General features: G+C 41.3%; 2 protein-coding genes across 4 annotated transcripts; one reads left to right on the forward strand and one right to left on the reverse strand.

Annotated features, from left to right (window-relative positions):
* The first annotated feature begins 926 nt into the window (after positions 1-926).
* On the forward strand, positions 927-15,176 carry ergic3 (ERGIC and golgi 3). 3 transcript variants are annotated; one of them, XM_036531466.1, is made up of 14 exons: positions 927-1,044; positions 1,253-1,323; positions 1,967-2,054; positions 2,370-2,489; positions 3,314-3,407; positions 4,674-4,839; positions 4,931-4,988; positions 8,254-8,268; positions 8,815-8,846; positions 8,941-9,037; positions 12,344-12,408; positions 12,812-12,948; positions 13,585-13,640; positions 14,110-15,176. In XM_036531466.1, exons 1-14 carry the CDS (start codon positions 957-959, stop codon positions 14,187-14,189), a joined length of 1,167 nt encoding a protein of 388 aa, XP_036387359.1. In that variant the 5' UTR covers positions 927-956; the 3' UTR covers positions 14,190-15,176. The 3 variants fall into 3 exon arrangements, with proteins under 3 accessions (XP_036387359.1, XP_036387360.1, XP_036387358.1); XM_036531467.1 differs by lacking the exon at positions 8,254-8,268; XM_036531465.1 differs by lacking the exons at positions 8,254-8,268; positions 12,344-12,408; positions 12,812-12,948; positions 13,585-13,640; positions 14,110-15,176 and having other exon boundaries at positions 8,941-9,195.
* Positions 9,212-10,891, reverse strand: romo1 (reactive oxygen species modulator 1). Its single transcript, XM_036531469.1, has 3 exons — positions 10,737-10,891; positions 9,803-9,933; positions 9,212-9,440 (listed from the first exon to the last, which is right to left on the reverse strand). The coding sequence occupies exons 2-3, from the start codon at positions 9,931-9,933 to the stop codon at positions 9,332-9,334; spliced, it is 240 nt and encodes a 79-aa protein (XP_036387362.1). The 5' UTR covers positions 10,737-10,891; the 3' UTR covers positions 9,212-9,331.
* Positions 15,177-23,904: the final 8,728 nt, after the last annotated feature.

Below are 23,904 nucleotides of genomic sequence, written 5' to 3' on the forward strand. Positions count from 1 at the left end.
CTATTTCGAAGGTCAGGGTAATCACAGTTGCTTTTTTCACAAGTTGGAATTGAAAAGTGGAAAACGCGAATGGCGTTGGTGGTAAATGACACTGTATGATTAATTTAAATAGTATGTTGGTGGCTGTTGTCTGACAAATACCAGTAGTCTTACAATTGTCAGTCATATACAGTGAAAAAAATTAGGGGGTGTAGGAATTACTTGTCTAATTTACAGTGAATCAAGTACAGCTTCAGTTGACAACAAATCAGAAGTATTCAGGTTTCAACCTTTGAGTCATACATTGAAAACAATGCCAAGACAGGAGTGAGGTATTTTTACACATATTTATGACATTGTTCTCTTAAAATGTTATAGAACATCACGGCTCAATCATGTTTTATAATTTCTTTGTATTAAAATTTCTAAATGTTATGTCAAGATGGATGCTGACCATTGTTTGCAACCCACATAACAATTGGCTGAATGTAGGTTGCTGTAGCTTGTAGTCAATTTAGGTGCGCCAATATATCTAGCAAGCTAACGTTTGCTTTCATTGCACAAATCACAGATGCCAACTTATAAACGCAAAGGAACCTTGACCGATAATACCAGACTTTAGTGTTTACGTGTTAAAATACCTTTTTCTTAAAAACTTAAAAAACGCAGTTTATTATAACATGACATCACAGCAATATAGCATTACTATCATGACAACAATAATAATATGCTTTAATTTCTACCACCATGCCGAGGATGTCGTATAAGTGCCCCAAAAAAACCTGACCAACCTGTGACATATACACCTAGGCGCCCGGTGTTCACGTTAAAACACAACCGCGGTGAGCCAGTGACGCATGAACTGGATACGCGGTGATGTTTGATTGGCTTCTCCTATCCCACTGTCTACCGGAAGTAGAATTGTAAAAACACCCATGTTTCCGGGTCTCTCGCAAGCAGTGTGAGACCGAGGAAAGATGGAGGCATTGAATAAACTAAAACAGTTTGACGCCTATCCTAAAACTCTAGAGGATTTTAGAATTAAGACATGTGGCGGAGCCACGGGTAAGTCCCTGCCGTCCTCGGGCTGTATGGCGTGAAGCTACTACAGCACACAGCAGAGTCTTTGGGTTTGTATCTGGCAATGCCTTTAACGATCGCTACGGCATATTCGCCTGCCTGTCTTTTTGACACGCAAATATGAATGGGATGAGGAAAATGTAAAATTAAACGTATAAACCATCAACAATTGTTTGTTTCTTTTCTTCTGCAGTAACTATCATTAGCGGCCTGATCATGTTGATCCTGTTTTTCTCAGAGTTGCAGTATTATCTCACTAAGGAGGTAAGATGGGTCGGTTTTAGGATGTTCTCATGTATACCTAGATAGTTTGCCAGCTATCAGTTATGTCATTGTGTTTGGGTTTGAACTTTGTTGCTATTATCATTGAGCAGTCTTTGTTAAATGCGGAATTTCTATCAGTATGCAGCTACAGGCAAATATGACTCGAGATAGCCAGCAAACTTCTGAACAAAAACTTACGGCGGTAGCTAACCAGCTAAGTTCCAATGTGAATACTGCAATTTTTAGTAGAGGTTTACGATCAAGAACGACATAATGGACAGCCTGAGAACACCTTACAGGCATTTTACCACTGCCGTAGGTTACAATTTTTACATGTTATTTATACAGCTAGATATTTGCTGAGGCAATGGGGGGTTAAGTACCTTGCCCAGGGGTACAGCAGCAGTGCCCCACTGGGGAATTGAAGCGTCATCCTTTCGGTTATGAGTCCTGCTCCTTAACTACTATGCCACACTGCTGCCCCTATACATGCAGGCAAACGTGTGCACGAGTTGATCTTCGAGTCCCATTCACCTGCCCTTACAAGGAACCTGTCGCCCTGCTTGTTAATAGATTCATTCTGTCATGGTCCGTGATGATTAGCGTATTTATTTATTTATTTATTTATTTATTTTTCCTATAGGTCCATCCAGAGTTGTACGTGGATACGTCACGTGGTGATAAGCTGAAAATCAACATTGATGTCATATTCCCTCATATGCCATGTGCATGTAAGTATAGAAAGGTCTTAACAGGTGGAAAATGAAAAGTTAAATGAAACACTGGTATGATATACCCACCTAACTCTACGTAAAATTGGCTGTGAGAAAAAGCTTTATTTGCAAGATGTTATCCACCAAAGAGTGTTGGTATAGTATAAACCAGAAGACCTGATGTATTTGTGAATGTACATGATGAGTCCTTAATGTTTGTGTATTGAGTCACCTGTGCGGGCTATATTTATGTTAACAGTATTTTTTTCCCCATGCAGCTGTAATATAGTTGCACTTTGGGAGGAGTAATGTAGCCTCTTCCTTGTCTCTCAGACCTCAGTATCGATGCCATGGATGTGGCCGGAGAGCAGCAGTTAGATGTCGAACACAACCTATTCAAACAAAGACTGGATAAGGAAGGCAAACCTGTCACGTCTGAGGCGGAGAAGCATGGTGAGTGTGAGGATGCCTCGATGCTTATATAATCACATATGGCAGGGGTGTCCAAACCTCTCCTGGAGGGCCACTTGTCCTGCATGTTTTAGATCTCTCTCTGTTCCAACACAGCTGATTCAAATGATCAATTCGTAACGAACTCCTGAAGCTACTGAATAACAAACTGATCATTTGAATCAGCTGTGTTGGAGCAGGGAGAGATCTAAAACATGCAGGACAAGTGGCCCTCCAGGAGAGATTTGGACACCCCTGACATATGGGGATGCTGTCATTCTTACACAATCTCATGTGCGGATATGTTGATGTTTACACAGTCACATATGGCGATGCTGTCATTCTTACATAATCATGTGTGCAGATGTGTTGATGTTTACACAATCACTTATGGAGAAGCTGTTCTTGCACAATCACATGTGCGTATGCAGTGATTCTTGCACAATCGCATGTGCGGATGCGCTGATTCTTACACAATGACATGTGCGGATGTGGTGATACTTACACAATCACATGAGTTTCGCAGGCAAACTACTTCATAGATGGACTTTGTTGTATTTCACTTACTTTTCTGCAACAAAGTCCTTTATGGTATAAAAATGGCTTTAAATTTGTACCACTACATATGGCATCCGGTAGTTGTAGTTTACAATTATTAAAGCAGTTGTTTTCTCTAGATTCTGTTAAAATGTGCTGGTGTTAGAGAGGAGCTGAGAAATAAACTAGAAATACTTGATCATGATTTTTGGAAGAATTCATCATTGATTGTGCTGTTCATATTAGCCTTCTTTTGTGTTGTATGAATTATTTTTTTCCGGTTCTTACAGAACTGGGGAATGATGAGGGAGAGGTCTTTGATCCCAGCAAGCTGGACCCTGACCGCTGTGAGAGCTGTTACGGAGCTGAGACCGAAGACCTAAAGTAAGTCCCGCTGTGAGAGAAGTACACTATATGGACAAAAGTATTTGGACGCCTGACCATTATATTGTAATGACATTGTATTCAAATACATATACTTTAATATGGAGTTGGTCCCCCTTTTGCAGCTATAACAGCTTCCACTCTTCTTGGAAGGCTTTCCACAAGATTTTGGAGTGTTTCTGTGGGAATTTGTGCCCATTCATTCTGTAGAGCCTTTATGAGGTCAGGCACTGATGTTGGATGAGAAGGCCTGGCTCGTAATCTCCGTTCCAGTTCATTCCAAAGGTGCTCGATGGGGTTGAGGTCAGGGCTCTGTGCGGGCCAGTCAAGTTCTTCCACACCGAACTCATCAAACCATGTCTTTATAGTCCTTGCTTTGTGCACTGGGGCACAGTCGTGTTGGAATAGAAAAGGGCCTTCCCCAAACTGTTGCCACAAAGTTGGAAGCATAGCACTGTCCAAAATGTCTTGGTATGCTGAAGCATTAAGATTGCCCTTCACTGGAGTAAGGGGCCTAGCCCAAACCCCGAAAAACAGGTGTGGCCAAATACTTTTGTCCATATAGTGTACCTGCAGGAATGGATCTCTGGTTACTGCCACTGTACAGAGGGTGCACTGAGAGAATCTAGCAGTAAACCTTGAAGGGAATCTCGCTTCCTTAAGCTCCACAACTGCAAGGATATAACAATGAATTCAGTTTAGCTTGAAATAAAATTGCCGCTGCAATCTGTTTAACAAGTTTTTTGTTAAACTGTTTTTTGTTGCACTCTGTTTTTAGTGTAATAGAGTGGTAAGGAACAGGGCTTATACCAGTTCAATTCCTCAGTGGGACACTGTTGTGATACCTTTTGGCAAGGAATTTAACCTAAATTGCCTTAGTACGCAACTGTAGTACAAAGTAATTTTAGTTCAGTGGATGTGGACCTTAAACATGCTTTTGGTTACTTGTTTGCAAAGGCACTGTAATTAAGTACTCAATACTTACAGTATTTAATCAATATTGTATGTTAATTTATACCATATATGTTAATTTAGGAGTGTAAAAGAGATGGACTTACACAGGTTACAGATTTTACATATTATCCATTTAAAGTCAGTTGTGGGTTCAGTGCCTTGCCCAAGGGTACAGTAGCAGTGCCCCAGCAGGGAATCCCTTTCGGTTGCTCCTGACCACGACGCACCACTGCCACCACATCTAAACACTATAGCAGTTGCTATAAATTGCCCATTACATTCCTCTGGTCATGTTTTCCATGTTTGCTGCAGGTGCTGTAACTCCTGTGATGATGTGCGGGAGGCATACCGGCGGAGGGGCTGGGCGTTTAAGAACCCAGACACCATCGAGCAGTGCAAAAGAGAGGGCTTCAGCCAAAAGATGCAGGAGCAGAAGAATGAGGGTTGTCAGGTGTATGGCTTCTTGGAGGTCAACAAGGTATTCCACAGACATATCTTCCTCCACACGTAGTATGTAACACTACCGTTTTAATTTCTGCTTGTCTGACTGTGAACTTTTATCTTGGCAGGTGGCAGGAAATTTCCATTTTGCCCCCGGCAAGAGTTTCCAGCAGTCCCATGTTCATGGTATGACCTGCTCATTTAAGACATAGTAGGGAGAAAGGCTGAAATAAGTCTTTGCTCCTCTGGTCTTGTTAATAGAATAGCAGCAAATTAAGGAAAAATCTAACACTTAAAGGCCTTTAAAGCACTTGATGTGACACAGTGGTAGCCTAACAGCACTCACTATGTGCTCGGGACATGGCTATTTTAAAAGCATTAGAATGTAACATTTTAGCATGTTTAAGGAATCTGGTTCTCAGTTATGCTTTTGGATTGTAGATATAATGAAAATATCACCTTTGTAAAGGAGAGAGAAGAGATCCATACCTTTCTAGTGATGCATAACACTCAGTCAAACCACTCAGTGTCTGTTGCATCTAAGGAGCAGTGAAGACAGCTTTTATTCCAAAAGATAACCATCAACAGCTTTACTGAATCATGTACCTGCAACTGATTATTTTTCTCTTCAGTTCCTCTTACAGTTGTCATTTTACATAGGTATCTAATCACAGTTTGAAATTCATTTTAACATTTCTACTAAAGTCAGGTATTTGAAAATGAACACCAGGAAGCTATCAGTTTGGTATGTCGAGCAAACGCCATGTCTTTGGCCCTTAAGTGTCAGATTGATTAATGCGCGGTAAGTCCATCTTTCCGTAGGTTTCCTTTTACTAATTTAATCAGGCCTAGATGACCTGTAAGTGCAGCTGTGGGGTTAACAATGGCAGTTTTCAGTTGCTGCTCTAGACACTTTTGGTTGCTCAACCAAGTGATAAAAGAGCCCAACAAAAACACGACCCTAAATTTGTTATGACGTAAGAAGTGTGACTTAGACCAGGTGTGGGCACAGGCTATTGTAAGAGTTCACTCCCAACCTCTCAGCACAGTCTCCATCAGGAGCGGTGAGTTCAGTGACCTGTGTCTTCAGCGCACATCACAAACAGCCAGAGTGACCAGAGACTTTCTTTTATGCGTCTGGCACTCTGCTCAGCGGTGTGTTTGTACACATCCCAGAGTGAGCAGCTGTTCGAGCTCTGTGTGACTGTGCACGTGAATGCATGTCTCCTCTCTTCTCTCCCTTTAAGCCTGTTACTTCACACCTCCATTCTTCGGTTACAGAGTCAATCACTAATGCAGTGGTTCACACACAGCAAGTGTTATGTTCCTTAACTACCCGTTGGCTTGTTAACTTATGCACAGTGCACAAAATCTAATACTGAACGATCTGGATGATGTAGAGGTTTCACTGGTGAAATGGACAATAGTACATGGCTGAATGATATGGGAAAGGGAACTTTGCTGAGAAAGTTACAAAGGCTTTGGAAACAATATTTTAAAAGGTGTTTGGAGGAATCTAGACTGGTCAGGCCTGTTCGCTCTAAACTGAGCAATGTAGTTTACCAAAGTGTTCATAAATTTGCTTTCAGGCCACCTTAAAATGACAAGTTAAGTGGTTAATTTATAGCGTATTAATTGTTTCAGAAGTGGTCTTTTTGGACTGACAGAAAATTATACCACTTTCGATTTCCCATGTCTTTGTAGTTGAATGGGTTGAATGGTACATAGATACTCGAGCCTTGTCCTGGAGTGACACAGTGCAGCAGGTTCAAGATGGTGTTTAGCTGCGTATGTATCTCTGGTTAGCGTCAGTTTCTACGATCTTTTAAGACTAATCCACTCTTATCACATACCCAAGGCCACCACTGAGTGCAAATGTTAGGTTTATCATGAGCTTACATTTTTTATGTGTAGGGGAAAAATGTTAAGTAAATACATCTAAAAGCCCACCTAATTATGCTGTACTTTTGAGTAAAGATATCATTTCTGTGGACTGCTTTAAGGCCTAAGGCTTAAGATATTTTATGACAAAGTTCTATATCATGGGTGCCTAACCCAGGTTCTGGAAGGCTAACCTCATGCAGGTTCACCAACTCTGGTCTAATAATAATCTCTTGAGTGCTTTAATAAGACTCATGGCAGCTGCTAATGTACATCAGTACTTAAGAGTTTCGAAGTGTTAATATAAGATAATGTGTGCACCTCCGCATATGAATTTTTTTTGTTTGATGTTTTGATAAGCACATTCAAGAAACCACTGAAAGTCTCACAAATTGTGCTGTCTTGTAGTAAAGCAATGCACTCAGTGCCAATACCTCATCCCACTACATCATCGGTATTACTGCCTTTCCTCGGTGGATCCTAGTAGAATTAGAAATGGACATTTCTGCAAAATTAACTGTCATGCATGTTGATGAAACTAACAACACTAATAAACTAACCAACCTTATCAGCTTCAAATGGCTACATAACTTTGTTGATTTATGAATTTGCAGCAACCTGCTCTTTATTTCAAGAGGCTGAAATCTGCCATCGCCTGCTGTGCTATTTGGGTTTTCTGCAAAAAGGGGGAATCACTTCAGAGGTAGATTCATAAAGGAGGGTATTTTTATCACAGGATAAAAACAGAGTTGAAACTCAGGGCCTACATTCCACAGAAGGTGTTCCCGTGATGGAAAGCCTATTTGTGGATCTGCAGGTATCCTTACCGGATTTCTTAAAATTTCTCTTTTGTTAAACTAACCACCCCTTTGTGAATCTACTCTTTAAAGTCACAACTAAGTGCTTTTGCTCTGAGGGTGCCATTTACTTCTTTTGCATTCCAGGTATGCTGCAAATTTGCTTCAAAAGTAATCATTAAGGTCACTCAAATCAATGTCAGGATTAAGTAACAAGGTATATAAAGTCCATTCAAACAGGTTGTAGGTTTGCTTAGATGATTCATTGGTCTCTAAAATTGCTGTGAAGAGTCTGTACGGCTCATCTATTTATACCACAGCTAGAATGGTCACCTACTTTCCTCAATGCAGGAGTCTGGCTTATCCAGTTTCTGGTGACCCCCCCCCCCCCCCCCCCACCACCACCAAACAATGCACCACTCAAGCTTCCCGTTATCTAATGTGTGGTCGCAGTTTGCTCAGTGACAGAAAGCAGAGACTTTACAAGCATGAGGCTGCCTTGGTGCAGACTATTAAAAGTATAGCTGATCCACAATGGGGAAGTGCCCATGTACACAGAATAAATCTGGACCCCTGCTGCCCTTGAAGACACAGAAACCTTACTTTACTGAGCTCCCCATATGAATTGGGCTGGGACCGGCCCTGACGGTTGGCAACCCCCATACTGAAGCTCTCAGTAAAGGCAAGGTTTACTCGCTGTCCTCTAGGGCTGGAGGATTTTGTGTTCTCCTGAGATGCGTCATACAGTGACTTTATTTTTCTTCTTTCTGCAGTGCACGCTGTGGAAAGTAAGTTGATCTGTTTTTTCCAGTTTTTTTTTTTTTCTTTTTATCAAAACCCGTACATTCCCCACATGTGATGTCTTGTCATTCAGCAGAGGCCATAGTACATTCAGTCTTTTGAAATGAAGATGTTTCACCAAGTCTGCATTTACCCTGTTACTTAACTGTTAAAAAGAAATCTTAAAATGTGAGCTTTTTGTTGCTTTTTAAAATTGTCTCTTGCAAATAACCAGCTCGACTGTTGATTTCGCTTGTAGTTCCAATTTATTTAAGATGGTGAAGGCGCACAAATCAAACTTATCACAATCTTTTCTACAATTTCACATCTTTTAATAATTTCTGTTGTTTGAATGTGCTGTTTGTATCCCATTTGAATTCAAACCAACTCAACATTTGAACTCAATAGTAGTATTTTGTCAGAGTACTTGAATGAAGAGGTAAATCTGCTTCCACACATCCAAACCCTGAAACTACAAGTCAGGGAGGCTGTCTCTAGTATAAAAAAAAAAATCATACACATCCTTAACATCTTGTGTCATGTTTCCTTTGCAGTTCATGATCTACAGAGTTTTGGCCTAGACAATGTAAGTGCATCTGTTTCTTCCTTTTACACCAAAGAATGACCATAATCCAGATCTGCCGACGGACTAACTGTGTTTCTCTTCTCAACTGTGGTAGATCAACATGACTCACTACATCAAACACCTCTCCTTTGGGAAGGACTACCCAGGCATTGTCAATCCCTTGGATGGAACAGACGTTGCTGCCCCACAAGGTTTGGAGCTCTTTATCCTCCCTTTACCAACACTTTTGAGGGAAGTTCGGGTCATGAACAGTCTCGCTGTACTTGAACTTTTGATATTATTACCCTTGTTTAATAACCTAGTAGCCACCGGCTGGGTGGGCCACCCAGGGCGTGGCGCTATATGAATCATTTTAAAATATGAGATTTAAGTCACAGCCTTTATTGGATTGTTTCTGTCCAAAAAATATTTCACAGAATACTTAATCTTATGTGGGAATGAACAGCTGAATCTAAGAGTCTTGTGTAAAGTGCCAGCAGCTGGTTTCAGCAACGGATGCCCATCCCGATAGCCATGAATGTGCCAAAGGTCCCGCCGCTCTGCATCATGGTCTTGCCCACTCCTCCCATCAGCTCTCTCCCCCTCATCCCGATCCTGCAGGGAACACGAACACCACTCTGTCAAACCCACGCAGCTGCCAACCCAGCACAGGTGCTGAAGTATGTCTCTGTTCAATCAAGCAAGAGTGACTAATCTGAATGGATATACACTGGACACCCAATAGCCTGCGAGTCTGGACCTTGAACTGAGTGTAACGCAAAAGAAAGAAAAACCTATAGTCATTTACCAGATAGGCTGCTTAACTGTGCGTGAAGCATTCCCTGCTAACTTCGTATTGACAGCAAATGTGCCCCTGCTGCGAGCTGAAAACCACAATTGGCAGGTAGCACTGTTATATTGTAGCTACAGCTATGAAGAACATCAGGCAGTAGAAGTCTCTGTAGAAACGTTCATACCTCAGGCAGGAGAAAGTCCCGAACATGGCACCAGCCGCCATTCCCACAGCGAAGCCCATCATGAAGCCCATCTTTACCCTGTCAAAGCAGCTGGGCTGAGCCTGTCCGTACGGTCCTACTGCTACCGGCATCTGCAGGGAGAGACGTTGCTGTACCGTCAGCCTCTTAGGTCAGACAGAACCCCACACGGTTTGGCTAACCTGCTGCCGCTTACACAACGGCAAGGTAGCTAAATAAATCCCAGCGTGTCAATTTGTCCAACGCTTGGTTGACCCCGATGTCAGCGCTCTTACTGCCTTAACCTCAAAACCACCCATCTCTCTGACATTGGCAATAAAGGAGGATTACGTTTACGCTTATTCACGAAATCCACAAGTGTTAAGTAAAAAATAAAGACGTTGCATGCCCAGTTACGGAACTGTTTGACAAATTATCCAACTGTTTTTTTTTAAGTGACGAAAGCCTCACTTTGAAATACTTATTTTTATTCTCGCTAAATTGTGAACGATAATAGCCGTGGGGGGTGACGTTATACCTAAGAGAACGGTGCCCCCTATTGAGGCTTGCTAGCAATAGTAGTAGATAAATTAGATATTAACGTGGGCTGTAAAACGTTAGCTAGCCAGATATTTGTTAGCACAGAGTGCCAGTGTAACGTACCATGAGAACCTGGCAAGCTAGTTAGACACATAGATTTAAACCCCACGCAGTGTTGGTTAGTTTAACTTGTGAACAGTTATAAGACACTGGTGATTTTTTCTGTCTCCAGCTCATATGATGGTGCTTGACTAGACAGACTAGATGTAACGTTAGCTCACTAGCTTGTTGGCAAGCTTGCGGCCATATCACCTCGATCTGGCCTTGAACAGTGACTCCATGTAGAGCTCTCATTTCGACTACTTTAACAATTATTCTTATAAGTACCAAGTCTTACCGTGGCTTTCTAAATAAAAGTCGAGTCCTCGCGTTTCCTTCGGCTCTGTCCTTTAGCTTACAGTAATGTTTACACATTCACGGAAAAATAAAGCTCGTTTTACAAAGACGCCATGTCGTGAAAGGAAGTAGTGTCAATGATATACACCCCTAGCACGTGATACGGGTGAAGCAGCTGCAAAGATGTTGTTAATTTATATAGCGCCCCCTCGCGATGTAAGGCTGCAAATAATTTTCTACATTGACGGAAATAAGTGGTTGCTTCTGGGAACATTGGATTACAGTTTTTTACAACCGTTTTCACACAGGTCAATACCATGGCCACTTTTTCAAAACTCTTAACACTGTGTGCTTAACAACCATACATATGAGCGCAGTTAATCTTTCGTGCAAAATGCACTACAACCACCAAAACACTTCATAATTCACCCAAAAGTGACTCGTGCTGCCATAACTATAGGAAATGCTCTCTCCCAGCAGACTACTTTGTCACTCAAATTACAATGGGCTAAAAAACAGAGACAACTTGAAGCATTGCAAGATGCATATATTGTGTGTGGCCGTATCCTCTGTTTTTGAATAGATTAGTTCCGTGTTGCAAAAAAGTTAAGTTTACAGCACATATTGTAATACCAAACAAACCTGAAATGCTGCAATACGTCTCATGGCAGCTCTATGCTACAATTTCTGAGGTATACTATAGTACAACAAAAAGTCTGCAGATGCTTTTCATTTCTAGTACAGTAAGTGAAACAACAACACATGATACTACCACTAGAAGTCTGCTGTAGCCCTAATGCTGATCCATGGTGTACTTTGTATTTTGGGTCAAATTTTTATGATTTTCACATTTACTGCAACATTCTCCTTTGCCTTGAACCTTTAGAAAAAAATCTTTAGCATATCTTATCCACTCCTACAATCCCCCACACCCCATAAATATTTGAAGCCAAGCAGCTATCATGACACCAAGAACAAACTTTTTCATCTGTTGTTTTGCTTATCACAATACTTTAGATACCACTATTGAGTGTGGTAAATTTAATGTAGTTGCATTCTTGGGTCACTTTCTCTCACCGATAGCCCATGACTTACATATACAGCAGTAATAGTGGAAAAAATCTCTTCAGCGACAACTACATATATATTTGCCTATATATGACCACTTACAAAATTGGTAACAAGGCTGCAAACAAAAAAAACTGAATAAACTTTCTGCTAAAATCAGAATAATCTGTCTTATTTCAAGCATATAGTTTCATTTGTCTGTCAAAATGCAGCATATTTCCATCTACAGTGATCTAAATTTCAGTTTTGAACTGAAAGTTAACTTTTGAACAGAGTGCCTTAATGTCTGCAAAGTTTGCTTTGTACAGAATTTTGCTGGTGGTGAACATTGACTGAGAGAGGTATTCATGAATTTCGGAAGAAGTGGTGATTGAATGCATTTTGTATCAAAGCAATGCAAAAGTATACACAGTTTAGTTCACATAGTCTACTGATATGGTTGATGTGTTAAGTGTTTTGAAAATGTGGACATGGTATTGAGACACGTGTGAAAATGATTGTAAAAAAACTGTAATAGCATAATATTACCTGTTATTTCAGCGTCCATGATGTACCAGTATTTTGTGAAGATAGTACCAACAATCTACGTCAAGGGAGATGGAGAGGTGAGTTTTCGAGTCCTTTATACAAGCGCTTAATATTATACAGCTGTATGCATTGTGTACAGCTGTATATCAGGATAAAATATTATTCATGTAACATATTACTAATATAAGAAATAATTTATGCATATATATTATTATTTCAGGGTGGAATGTTAATGACAAAGTATTGTAAAGTTTAATTTGAGCAGAGCATCCCGTTCATGATGACATATTTTACAAATATCTCTCAGGGCTAAAACAGCCAGTGGTCTAAAATCTGTTGATATTTTGAGGTTCTGTTTAATTAAGCTTAATTAAGACTGTGTCTTTCTTTTTCTTTCATGAATTATAGCCTGTTAGTCTGCATCTTGCTGGCTTTGGTGATGCCAAATCCTCTGTGTTATGCTGTGTTTATGATTGATAGGTGGTGAAAACAAATCAGTTCTCTGTGACTCGACATGAGAAGGTGGCCAATGGATTGATTGGGGACCAGGGCTTGCCGGGGGTGTTTGTGCTGTATGAACTCTCCCCCATGATGGTCAAGTTCACAGAGAAACAGAGGTAGGCCTTTTCAACCCTGTGAACTAAAAACACAAAATCTTAATTTCTTTCAGATTCTTTCATGCATATAAGTAATACCAGGGCTAATATGTAGTGATATAGATAGTAATCCTTGTTGCACCTTCATGCAGATCTGTTTAAAAAGTGTGCAGTGAATTATACCACAGTGTTATGAGTACAATGTCAGTTCAGACTCACATTGTCCTAAAAACAAAAGTGAAAGGGACATTGTGTTTTTAGATTGTCCACTCATAGTGGTTTCCATGTGTTGACATGGGCAGTTGTTCATAGATTGTAGTGAAATGTAGTGTAAATGTTGTCTTCAGTGGTATTCGGATCACAGGGTCAAACATCAAGGTTACAAAGATTCCAGATTTTATTATTATTATTTTCTCTTAGAGGTTTATTAGTTCTTGCTCCTAGTATCCATGCAAGTCCATTTTGTATGCTTGCAACATGTTTACACAGTAAGTAATCATATAGGTTGTTACAACATCAGTGCTAATTGACAAATTACATTCTTTCCAACTTCTGTTTGTCTGTATTTCATGAACCCACCCACCAAAGACGGCCTCATAAGGAATATTGCCAGTCTGGTGGAGCATTGTGGTTCATGTTGCATTTTGTTGTTTTCAGGTCCTTCACCCATTTTCTGACAGGAGTGTGTGCCATCATTGGTGGAGTATTCACAGGTCTGTCCGTCCCCTCTGTCTTTATCTGTTTTATTTCTCTAAATCCAGACAAAATGACCATGGTGTTATTAAAGTAAATGACTTTGAAATGACAGACTTATCAACCATGATTGTACAGAATTTAGTTTGGGAAGTACATTTGGTTTTTAGTTTTGTGTTTGTAACCTAAAGGTTGCTGGTTTAATTCCCCACTGGGGCAGTGCTGCTGTACCCTTGGGCGAGGTACTTCACCCAGAATTGCCTCAGTAAATATCGAGCTGTATAAATGATAGCGTGATAATTGTAACATATGTAAGTCTCTCTGGATAAGAGCGTCCGCTAACTGACAGTAATGTAATGAAATGTAATGAGTAGATGATGTATGTGGAGATGGGACTGTATTGATTAGGGTTCACAATTGCAAGTAATCAAATCTCTGTGTAATGCCACTTGCTGGACTAAAATTGTCTTTATGCATCTCTGTCCCTAGTGGCTGGGCTAATTGACTCTTTGATATACCATTCGGCACGGGCCATCCAGAAGAAAATTGAACTGGGGAAGGCATCTTAGTTGGAACAGCCTTCAGTTGTCGCTGCAGCTGTGAACTAAGTACCTCAGCCTTCAGCCAGCTCCACCTGTGAGGGAAGAAGCTAGATGAGCAGACAGACTGACAGATTCACAGCTTCCTCATGTGCAGACAAAACAAAAACCCAACAACACCACCTCCCTCAATCCCAAAGGCACTGTCTCTGTGCCTCTCTGTCGCCCCCTGCCAGCAGAGTAGCAGACTGCTGAGACCAGACTTTCGGAACAACAATGGATCTTAGTTTTTTGTGGGGGTCAATGGGTGTCGTTTGAATAGATATTTGTGGGTCAGTGGGTTTACAAGAGCAAATCATTGCAATATCCTGTATTTCCCTCCGCTACCAAATGCTGTATTTTTGGAGCCCTTTTTTCCAGACATTTTGTCATGGTGCCATATTTTTCTTGCTTTTACTTCTAAAGAATTTAAAAAGGTTCTTTTCAGATTTGGTCTTTGACAGAAGTACCCCTCAATATATATACATTTTTGCCACATCAGTGTCTCAAAATTAAGGATTGCCTTGAAATATGAGGTGGGTGAATATTACCAAGGGTGGATTGTGTAATAATAGGAAGCTCGATGTTGGGGTTATTTGGGAGGGGTGTTTATGTGGAGAGACTTAGGCCTATGTCCAATTAAACTGTAAAGCACTTTGTCCATAATTCTGAGTAGCAAAATTAAGAAGGTGTTACTTTTTTATCTACAAGTTTTTCATTAATTTTAGTGACTACAGAAGTCAGTGTCATGTAAATGAAAGCAAAGTAAGGCTATTTTAATATCATTACTCAAAGTTCAGGACAGACTGAATTGCAGTTGGATTGAATCTGGGCTTTAATAGCAGAAACCAGGTGTTGCTATAGGTTCTGTTTGTTTTTTTTGTTGTGATTGCACCTTAATGAGCCAGTTCAGGAGCAGAGCTTGTGTGTGTTGTCTGGTGCTGTGGACAGCCCAGGTCAGGGCTGTACACAGGTGTGGAAGAGATGTATTTATATTTTAATTTCAGTTTGTAAAATAACAAAATAAATGTAAAAAAAATCTTGTCATTTATTATTGTCAAGCTGTTAGATAGAAAGAGGTCATAAAAAGTCATGTGTGTGACTTGTTCCAACATTAGCAATGGAAAAATAAGGTAATGAATGGAAAGACAGCAGAATCATCATCATTTAAAGATCCCAAATCATTAGCTGATTGAATTTACGAGTCGGTATTTCACCTGTGAAAGCCTTCTCAATGCCTTAATTTTACTTATATTATCATAATTATATTTCTCACTCTTCCTGTATCAAGACCCATTTAAGAAACCCAGTGTTAGTACAAAGTGAGACTAGTACTGAGTGAGACAAAGTACCATATACTTTGTTTAGCTTGACTTCTTTCGGTCTTATTTTAAGGATCATATTCTTAGTTGTAGTAGTAGTAATGATGTATGAAGTTTTGTCTTAACCACTAAATATCATTTATAATTATTAAAAAGACCATTAAACCACTAAATCAATGTGATAATTTTGGGATGCATGCTTCATCATCCCACCCATTTCAGGGTGCTTTTAGTGTAGGGCAAAATACACATATTTGTCCTACATTTGCTTCCATTAGAATATAAAGGCCTTGGTCTTGTGAGTGTGGTCTCTTTTGCCAGCACACTGTACTGATCCCTGTGGAATGTCTCTAAAGGAATGTAAGATTGCTGTAAGGGGAAATGCCTTCAGTATTCTCAATGAAGTACGATTTGTTTAGCATCTCATGTGACAAACCTAGTGACTTCTTTTAAGTACATGCTGCACAATGACCCCTTTGTCCAGCAGTAACAAGGTTTCATGCCCACAGAAAGTTGTGAATCTGATTGTACAGTCACGCAAATTTGTACTGTGACAGTTGGTTCCTGTCACCACTAGAGGGGGCCCTAAGTCCTTCTAACAGAGCATGTTCAGGATGAAAAAAATAACTTTGAATACGGTATTAATTTGTGACAGAGCAATTACATCATCTTGAGTCATTTTCTTCATTTGGGTCAAAACATACCTAAGAAATGCTGAAAACAATGGATCATTTGGAGGATAAAGTGCCGTAATTGGGAATGGATGTGTATATCCACAAAATCATGTAAGACTCAGACTCAGACAATGTCCTTTGGGAGCCAAGTTAAACCAGCTGGGCTTTCTCTTCCGTTTCTCCTACTCTGTGTTTGGAAACTCTGCCCTGAGCTCCCACATCCTGCTTCACCCACGATGCAGTTCACAGGGAAAAAAAAAAACTGCAAAGGAGGAAAGGAGAAAAAAATGGCTTTGATAATTCTCGGATGTTTTCAATCCTAGATAAACCAGGCCTCTTTCCTAGGCTACATCAGGATAAATTATCTCATGGGAGGAAAGGGGAAAAAAATCCAGTGGTGAATCTGGTCCCAGACTCTGTGACAGATTTAGAGAGGGGGGGGTTGGTGGGGGGGTCACAGAGTTGCTTTGTCTAGAATGGAGCTTTTGTTAATTGCCTGCTTGTTAAAACTGCAGTGAGGCAGCTTGGTTACTGGCTCAGGAAGGGAGGGGGATTACACAACAGAACTGCTAGAAGTCCTTGAATGTGGTACTGTAGTCTCAGTGCAGAAGGAAGTGGCTATCTTAGCTAGCTGCTCTCATTGTGTCTAACAGTCGAGGAATCTTAGTTAAAACGTTCCGTATGCCTCCTGTGAGCGATTCTTAAACTCCCCCCCCCCCCCCCCCGCTGTCACATCAGGTGGTAGAAATTCAGCGCTGACAAGCATAGTGCGAGCCGTCTTCAGGAGAGACGCTGCCGTAAACTCAGAGTAGGTGTGATAATTAACTTCACACAAGGCCAGAGTCACATTGCTTTAGCTTCAGAAGTTCGGTCATTGGCGCTTTTCCTTTGAATGGGGTTTGTAAAGCGTTCGCACTTGTGTGCAGAGGCACCTTGTTTGACTTGGTGTGACAAAACCCTACAGTTAATGTCTCATAAGTGGCATTTTTTTCTTTTTGCAGGAATTGAGGCTTTAATTTATATCACGGTGCTTCATGGAAACCAGGCGCTGTGGGTGATTATTATCTGCTGATGTGCTAAATGAATGCACAGCTAATCTGTCAGTAAACCAAGAATGAAGGAACGGCTTATTTACATATTGTCACAGTGTTGCACCCGGGTGCAATTCTATGAAGAATAATTCTACGAAGGTGGAGGCGCTTGAAAGGCAGTTCTAGCATCGCTATCAATTGCAAACAAGAAGATCCAGCAAACTGACATTTGAGCTATTGTTTCACCACCGCTGTAAATGCAGAGCACTCCACAGAGCTTGAAAAGAGCAAGCCTATAGCAGCTGTGGAACATGGGCAACTAATTGAAAGACTGGAACAATTACACAAGTATACGGAAAGACAATTATATGGTTACAAACGGCAGCAGATACGTGCGACTGAAGAATTAGGCACACAGACATGCTGTGCCAATGTAAACATTAAATCAATTCTAAAAAAGGGGTTTTGACAATGAATTTGTCAAACTTTGGCACATTTTGGTGGCCCACTTTGGGAAGGTTAGGATCCAGATGCATTTTGGGTAGACATAGTTAAAACGATGCAGGGGAGGGTGCAAGTCTACACCACGTCCCAAGTAAACAAATTGCCATCATCTTTAATTATTCATTCCAGTATTTTCAGAGGTTCGGAGGCTATGTGTCTTGCTCCGCTAGCATGTGAAAACAGTCAGTTTGATGTATGCAGGATTTCACTGAATTGAGATGGAATGCAGTGTATGTAATACCACATTATGTTGAGTTTCACCATGATGGAGAACACTGAAGAGACTGGATGTCTGTAGTCTGGCAGTCCATTTGTCACAGGATAATACAGCAACACCATTGGTAATAGATTGCATTAATTATCATCTGCACTGGTAAGACTTTAGTGGAGAGAATGGGTACCAATAAATAACTTGCACATGTGCGTTGTATTAAGGATAGTGCAGTATGTGTGAATTATCTGTCTCCTTGAACAACTTCCCCATGTGCCTTAAGGTTTACCCAAATCCAGGCAAATGCAGGGTCAGATGCAATTATTTACATTGGAAGAAGTGCAGAAGATTTACTGGATTGGCCTGGTGTGAATAGTGTGAGCAAGACTAATGACACCTTGAGGGCGTGAAAATTGTCCAAATCCAAACACTTTTTAAGTCATAGGTGACATCTCTTGACCCCATGCTCCTGAACTCTAGGCTAGCTGGTCCTCTAACTCTTCCAGCAACTACCCGCACAGAGAAAAACATAACCCATCTGAGAACAGTTTGGTTTAATTAGTGTGAGTCTTTGTGTGAAACTAGAACCAACAGACAATGCCTCTCAGGAGCAGAGAACCATGTGGAGCTGCTGTCACTGAAAATCCATGCCATCGATTTGGAACTATGACGAGGAAATCTCTAGTAATGTTTTTTTCTCTCTCTCAGGATGAACAGGTTGCATTTAAAGTGGCATCTAAATTTGCATGTGATCTCTGTGGTCAGTCCTGGAGCCCTTGTCACTGGACTGATGGCATTAGTTGTGTTTTGAGAAGTCACCAGCCCTGGATTAGTCCTGTACCTTCCCTCTTCACAGCTCTCAGAAATAGGAGAGCATAAATATTTAAAAACAGCTTATCCACTAGACATTCCTCATTGATTGGTGTTAAGCCCCAGGGGTCATTGAGGAATGTGGGACCAAAATGAACTGGTATTAAAGCTCAATCTTAGACAAGGATGAGACAAATAGCTTATTGATCTGCTAATTGATCCGAATATGCCTGAGGCAGGGCTAAGTGCCAACCCCCCCTCTGCCCCCCCCCCGAGAGAAGTACTTGGTCAGCATTTGGTGTCAGAATGACCACAGCAGGGCAGGACTGATTCAGAAGACACCACTGGTGTATGAGTTTTCTACTGATTTACATTACAAAGCACTGTGGGGAAAAAGGTCTTCAGCTCAGCTGTATTTGATGGTGCATAAACTGACTTTCCTATCTGTGAAAGATAAACAATAGCTTATTGAGAAAAAAATACTTAAAGGCTCAGAACCTTTCACATCTATATTACAAATATTTAAATGAAAATTACTGTGGTCGCTAACTAGTCCTGTTTTTTCAGATGCCTGTTAGTGTACTTTATAATATATAATATAATATAGTATAAATGCTTAAATTTGAATGTTGAAGCTCAGTGAGGCAACCAAAGCAAAAATCAGTGAGATCTTTGTGGAGATTGCAGTACAGTATGCTTTAAGTTACAGAATATCATGTGTAATGATAATGGGTTTCCTGTACCTTGTCTCTTTAGCCAGTTAGTAAAAAGTTGTTCATTTATTTCTTTAATAAAATTGTGCTAATCTGTGGCCATAGGTTACAACTGTCAAAACTAACAATTATCTGGTTGAACACACAAATAGCAGCACTTGTCTGTAAAATGTAAAACACACTGCTTGCCTTTTTAATTGCGCTAATTTAATAACTACTATCTTAACGTAGTTAGCTCAGTTTCTGCGGGGACATAACGAAGCCAATTCATCATGAAGGTATATGTGCATGTGCACAGGATGCACAGCAAGTTGGGGGGGGGGGGGGTGTCATGTGTTCACTGGCAGCAGCTGGAGTTTGCCTGAAAGACTGAAGCCTGTGTGTTTCTGAGAAGCGTGAAGGCTGCAGTGAATGAATGAAGGTTGTGAGTGCCACCGGTGAGCGTGGTGTCGGGTTGCGGGTCAAGTGTGGACATCAGCTGTCTAGAGGCATCGCCAGCTATATGCCCTACATGGCAAGGAGTCGCGCGGGCTCTTCGCGGTCCGTCACGGCCGGCGCGCGATCACAGGACTCCTCAGGCGTCTTTCCCCCCCCCCTCTTCTTTCCCCCTCTCTCTCCCACACACCATGCAGCGCCATAAATAGTATCACTACAGCGAAGGCCCCCCCCTCCAGCAACACCACTAGCTACCCCTACCCCTCATGCACAGTAACACATTATTGCAAAGTTCCTGGAAACATTCCCTGTGGATTCTGGGAAGAAACCCTATGACTTTTTCCAATATCCTTCCGCAACACACATGTAGGGCCCATGTGATGGCTGCAGCAGGCCTCTCTTCTTGTTCTCCGCCCCTTATTGGAGAGACAGCCATCCTGAGAACACCTCTGCATCCACCTGTCTGTGGAGACCGAACTGTGGAAAAACAGATGACAGTTCTGATCTTGAGAACAGAGGGGATTTAGGTTCAAACTGAGGTTGTGACATTGTCTGGGCAATGAATTTAATCAGATTTGGTGCTGTAACGCTACCACGAGCATGAGCAGATTGAATCATTAATTTGACGTGTTCGCTGTTTGCATGGGAAGATTTATTCTTTCAACATGCCCATGCAATGCTAACATGCATTTGCATTTTTATGGAGCATTTACACTGCACCAGCTTAAATCTGTATTTAGTTTTGCACATTGCACATTCTGTGCAAGGTTCGTAACAGCAGACAATTTGTCTGCAAGCGTACGCCTGCACAGAATGTTCCAAAAACGCAGTGCACGTCTTCTTGGAACTGTGACTTCGGCTCAGGTTCTCTGTGGAGCTCCTCCCCTGCCCCTCTCTACCGCAGCTCTAGGAATTGGGGAAGATTTACATTCGGACACAGTCAGCTGGAGGAAAGAGGGCTCCTCACACTCTGTATGCACAGAAACAGATGTTTCTCTGAGCCAAAGGGGCCCTGTGTGTATGTGTGTGTGTGTGTGTGTGTGTGTGTGTGTGTGTCTATGCATGTGCGTGCATGTGTGTGTTCCTGTGTGTTTGTGTGTATGTGTATGTGCAGGTACATGTGTTTGTGTGTGTGTTCGTGTGAATGATGTGTGTGTGTGCATGCGTGCATTTGTTTGTGTGTGAGCAGGTGTGAGCATGTGTGAGCATGTGTGTGCGTGTGTGTGTGTGTGTGTGTGTGTGTGTGTGTGTGTGTGTGCACGCGTGTGCACGTGAGGTAGAGACAGCTTGAGGGCCTGGCTGAGAACTGGGGTCTGTTTCCCATTCCTAAACTGAACTCCCTCTGTTCTGCTAGCACTCTTCATGGCAGACTGGAAGGGTCAGGGGAATGTGGGGGGACGCTGTGTTTCATGCTCCGACAGCTCCATAAACTGCTATGGCCTTTTATTACATCAAACCGACCCGTGGAAACTGGACAGGCCGCCGATTCATCTGGACAGATTAGCCTTTTAAGTATCATTCTGGACAGACATATTGTTTCTGCTCATAAACTAAACTCCCAACAGGTCCAGGCACTGAGTCAGTGTGAAAGGCACAGAATGAACACTTCCAGGGGTCAGGATTGTTGGCTCAATTTCTAAAGTTAGTTTATGGCCACCTCCTTCCATATCTGAAAGTCAAAGACAATGTGCAATTACAACTTTTTTTGCGTGCCATGTTATATAACCCAAGTTTTCCTCAGTCAGCTCCTCTTGGTTCCTACTTTCTGTTATTTCCCATCCTCTTCCTTCGATTATGCAACATCTTCCCCGCCTGGGAAGATGAACATATGATGTCAATCAGGTACAATTAGTATGTCAGCGACGCCATCATGCCACCACCTGCTAAACAGTTCATGCCTGCACTTTCACAACTCATAAAGAATGCCATAAAGCTGTACTTTCATCAATGGGTGTCTTTGGAGGAGAGCGCTCCCTTGACTTGGGTCAGCCCCTGATGTGACACATGAGTTAAAGTGAGCAGCTGGCCAAACAGCTGAGGCAGCATGGCTCCTTTCACTTGTTTGCCATAAATCCAGTGTTTTCCTTCAAAGCTGAATTCCGGCAGTCTTTGTTTTCATAAAATGCAACATTTACAAGGATACACACTCATAGCTATTTTCAAGAACAATTGAATTAGATGGATGCTTGATGGGCTGATGCTTATTCTAAGGTGCAAATTCAAAATGTGTGCTTTTCTCTTGAACTTTAGGGTAATACATTATCATTGGCTTTCAAAGCCCTTTAATTATCTGTGATTGTAATGTATGAATGGGTCCTTCCATATATGTATAAATTTGCCTAAAAATATTGCCAGGCACATGGCATGAATTGTTTAATTGTCTTGGTAGTCTGCCACACTTATTGTTGTAACTACTTGTGTATTTATGTATGTGAACAACAGCATAGACTACCATAAAAAAGCATGTTTTTTAGAAGTAGAGAGCCCCTACTCCCTTAAGGCAGAGAGTCTGTACCCCCTTAAATATTTAACTAATGACAGTCTCTGATTAACAAATGTCTCATTTATTTTACTTTTGCTATTGGATGGACATTCAAATCAAAATGAATCTAAAACTAAACATGCATTTTAAACTCAGTTTGTCAGGGTGTGCTGAAATAACTTTTCAGCCTGAAAGCCCTTGATTAAACTTACAGCTTCTCATTTCTAGAGCTCTTGTCCAACACACAAGTTTTGATCTTGTTTTGTCTTTGAAAATGAAGTTTGATCAAATCATCTTGGATTGGTTTATTGAGGTACGCTGTCGCCACTGTCTATAATAGCTCAGTTGAATAGTGTCTCCATTATGTGCATGTTGAGACCTTAGCTGCTCACAGTCAGAGAATGCATTCCATGGTCAAAAAAAGGTAACCTGTTGCACAAAATGTTAAAATGTTTACCTTTTGTCCTCTCCCAACATACAAGAGATGAGATGTCAGTGCATCACAGTGGACACAGAACAGTTAAAGGGAGAGGTCACATTTTATTTTTAGAAAAAGGGAAATGAGAGTTTTCGATACTGTTCTGACACGCTCTGTGTACATTCTATGGAACTTAAAGTGCCACAGGAAAACGTTGAAGCCGTTTCTTCCTCTTTGCTAATTCATGAATGTGTTCCACATGAAAGTCACACTTTTGAAGATAGTTTGAGTTACGGTAATTAAGATGTGTGACCACCCCCCCTAAATAAGACGAATCAGTTTGGCTCAGATGCTATCCAATCAGTGTCCCACTGAGGGATTACCTGCGCTCTCTTAGCAGTGGTACAAAGTCTCTCATTGTTTATGCACTGTCTTTGACTTTCCATGTACATCAGTTTAATAAATCAACATTTTGAGCTACTACTAACATTAACGTTATCAGGAAATGCAATGTTGTAGTTTACTTAATGATTGCTTTTATTTGTATTGTATTTCATTAAAAAAGCTTTAAACATAATTCTTACAAAACACCACTTAGTGTGATTTTCCTATGCCTTGTCTTGGAGAGCCTAGTTAAGCTAGGCGATTGCATAGTGGCCTTCTGCATTAGGTGCAGACGACAGAGCGAGACGATGGAAGAGAGCAGTCAGTATACGATTGCTGTCCTCAGTTTAGGTTTTTCCTCTGAACCTCTGATTCCAAAGAACACTGATAAATGTCCATTTACTAATGTTCCATTTCCAGAGAAGAACCAGTTGTTTGCTGCCGACGGCGAGATAAGCAAATCCTTGGTGGTAATCTCTACAGACAAACCCAGGATCACTCTGGGGGCAACTGTGTCTGCACACAGCCCCCCTATCACAAAGCTCCAGGCAACACGGTGCCCTTCCTTTCTCCCCCCCCCCGACTCCACTGAGGAACGTTGAGGTGGCGGTGTTGAAACGGCGGATTTCTTAAAAAGAAAAGAACGTTAGCTGTTGGGTTTTAATTTCACCCCCACTCCCCCCCCCCCCCAACAAGCCCATTGTCATTATTGCGTTAGCAGC

The sequence above is a fragment of the Megalops cyprinoides genome, chromosome 6 (genome assembly GCF_013368585.1).
Source record: "Megalops cyprinoides isolate fMegCyp1 chromosome 6, fMegCyp1.pri, whole genome shotgun sequence".
Classification (NCBI taxonomy): Eukaryota; Metazoa; Chordata; class Actinopteri; order Elopiformes; family Megalopidae; genus Megalops; species Megalops cyprinoides.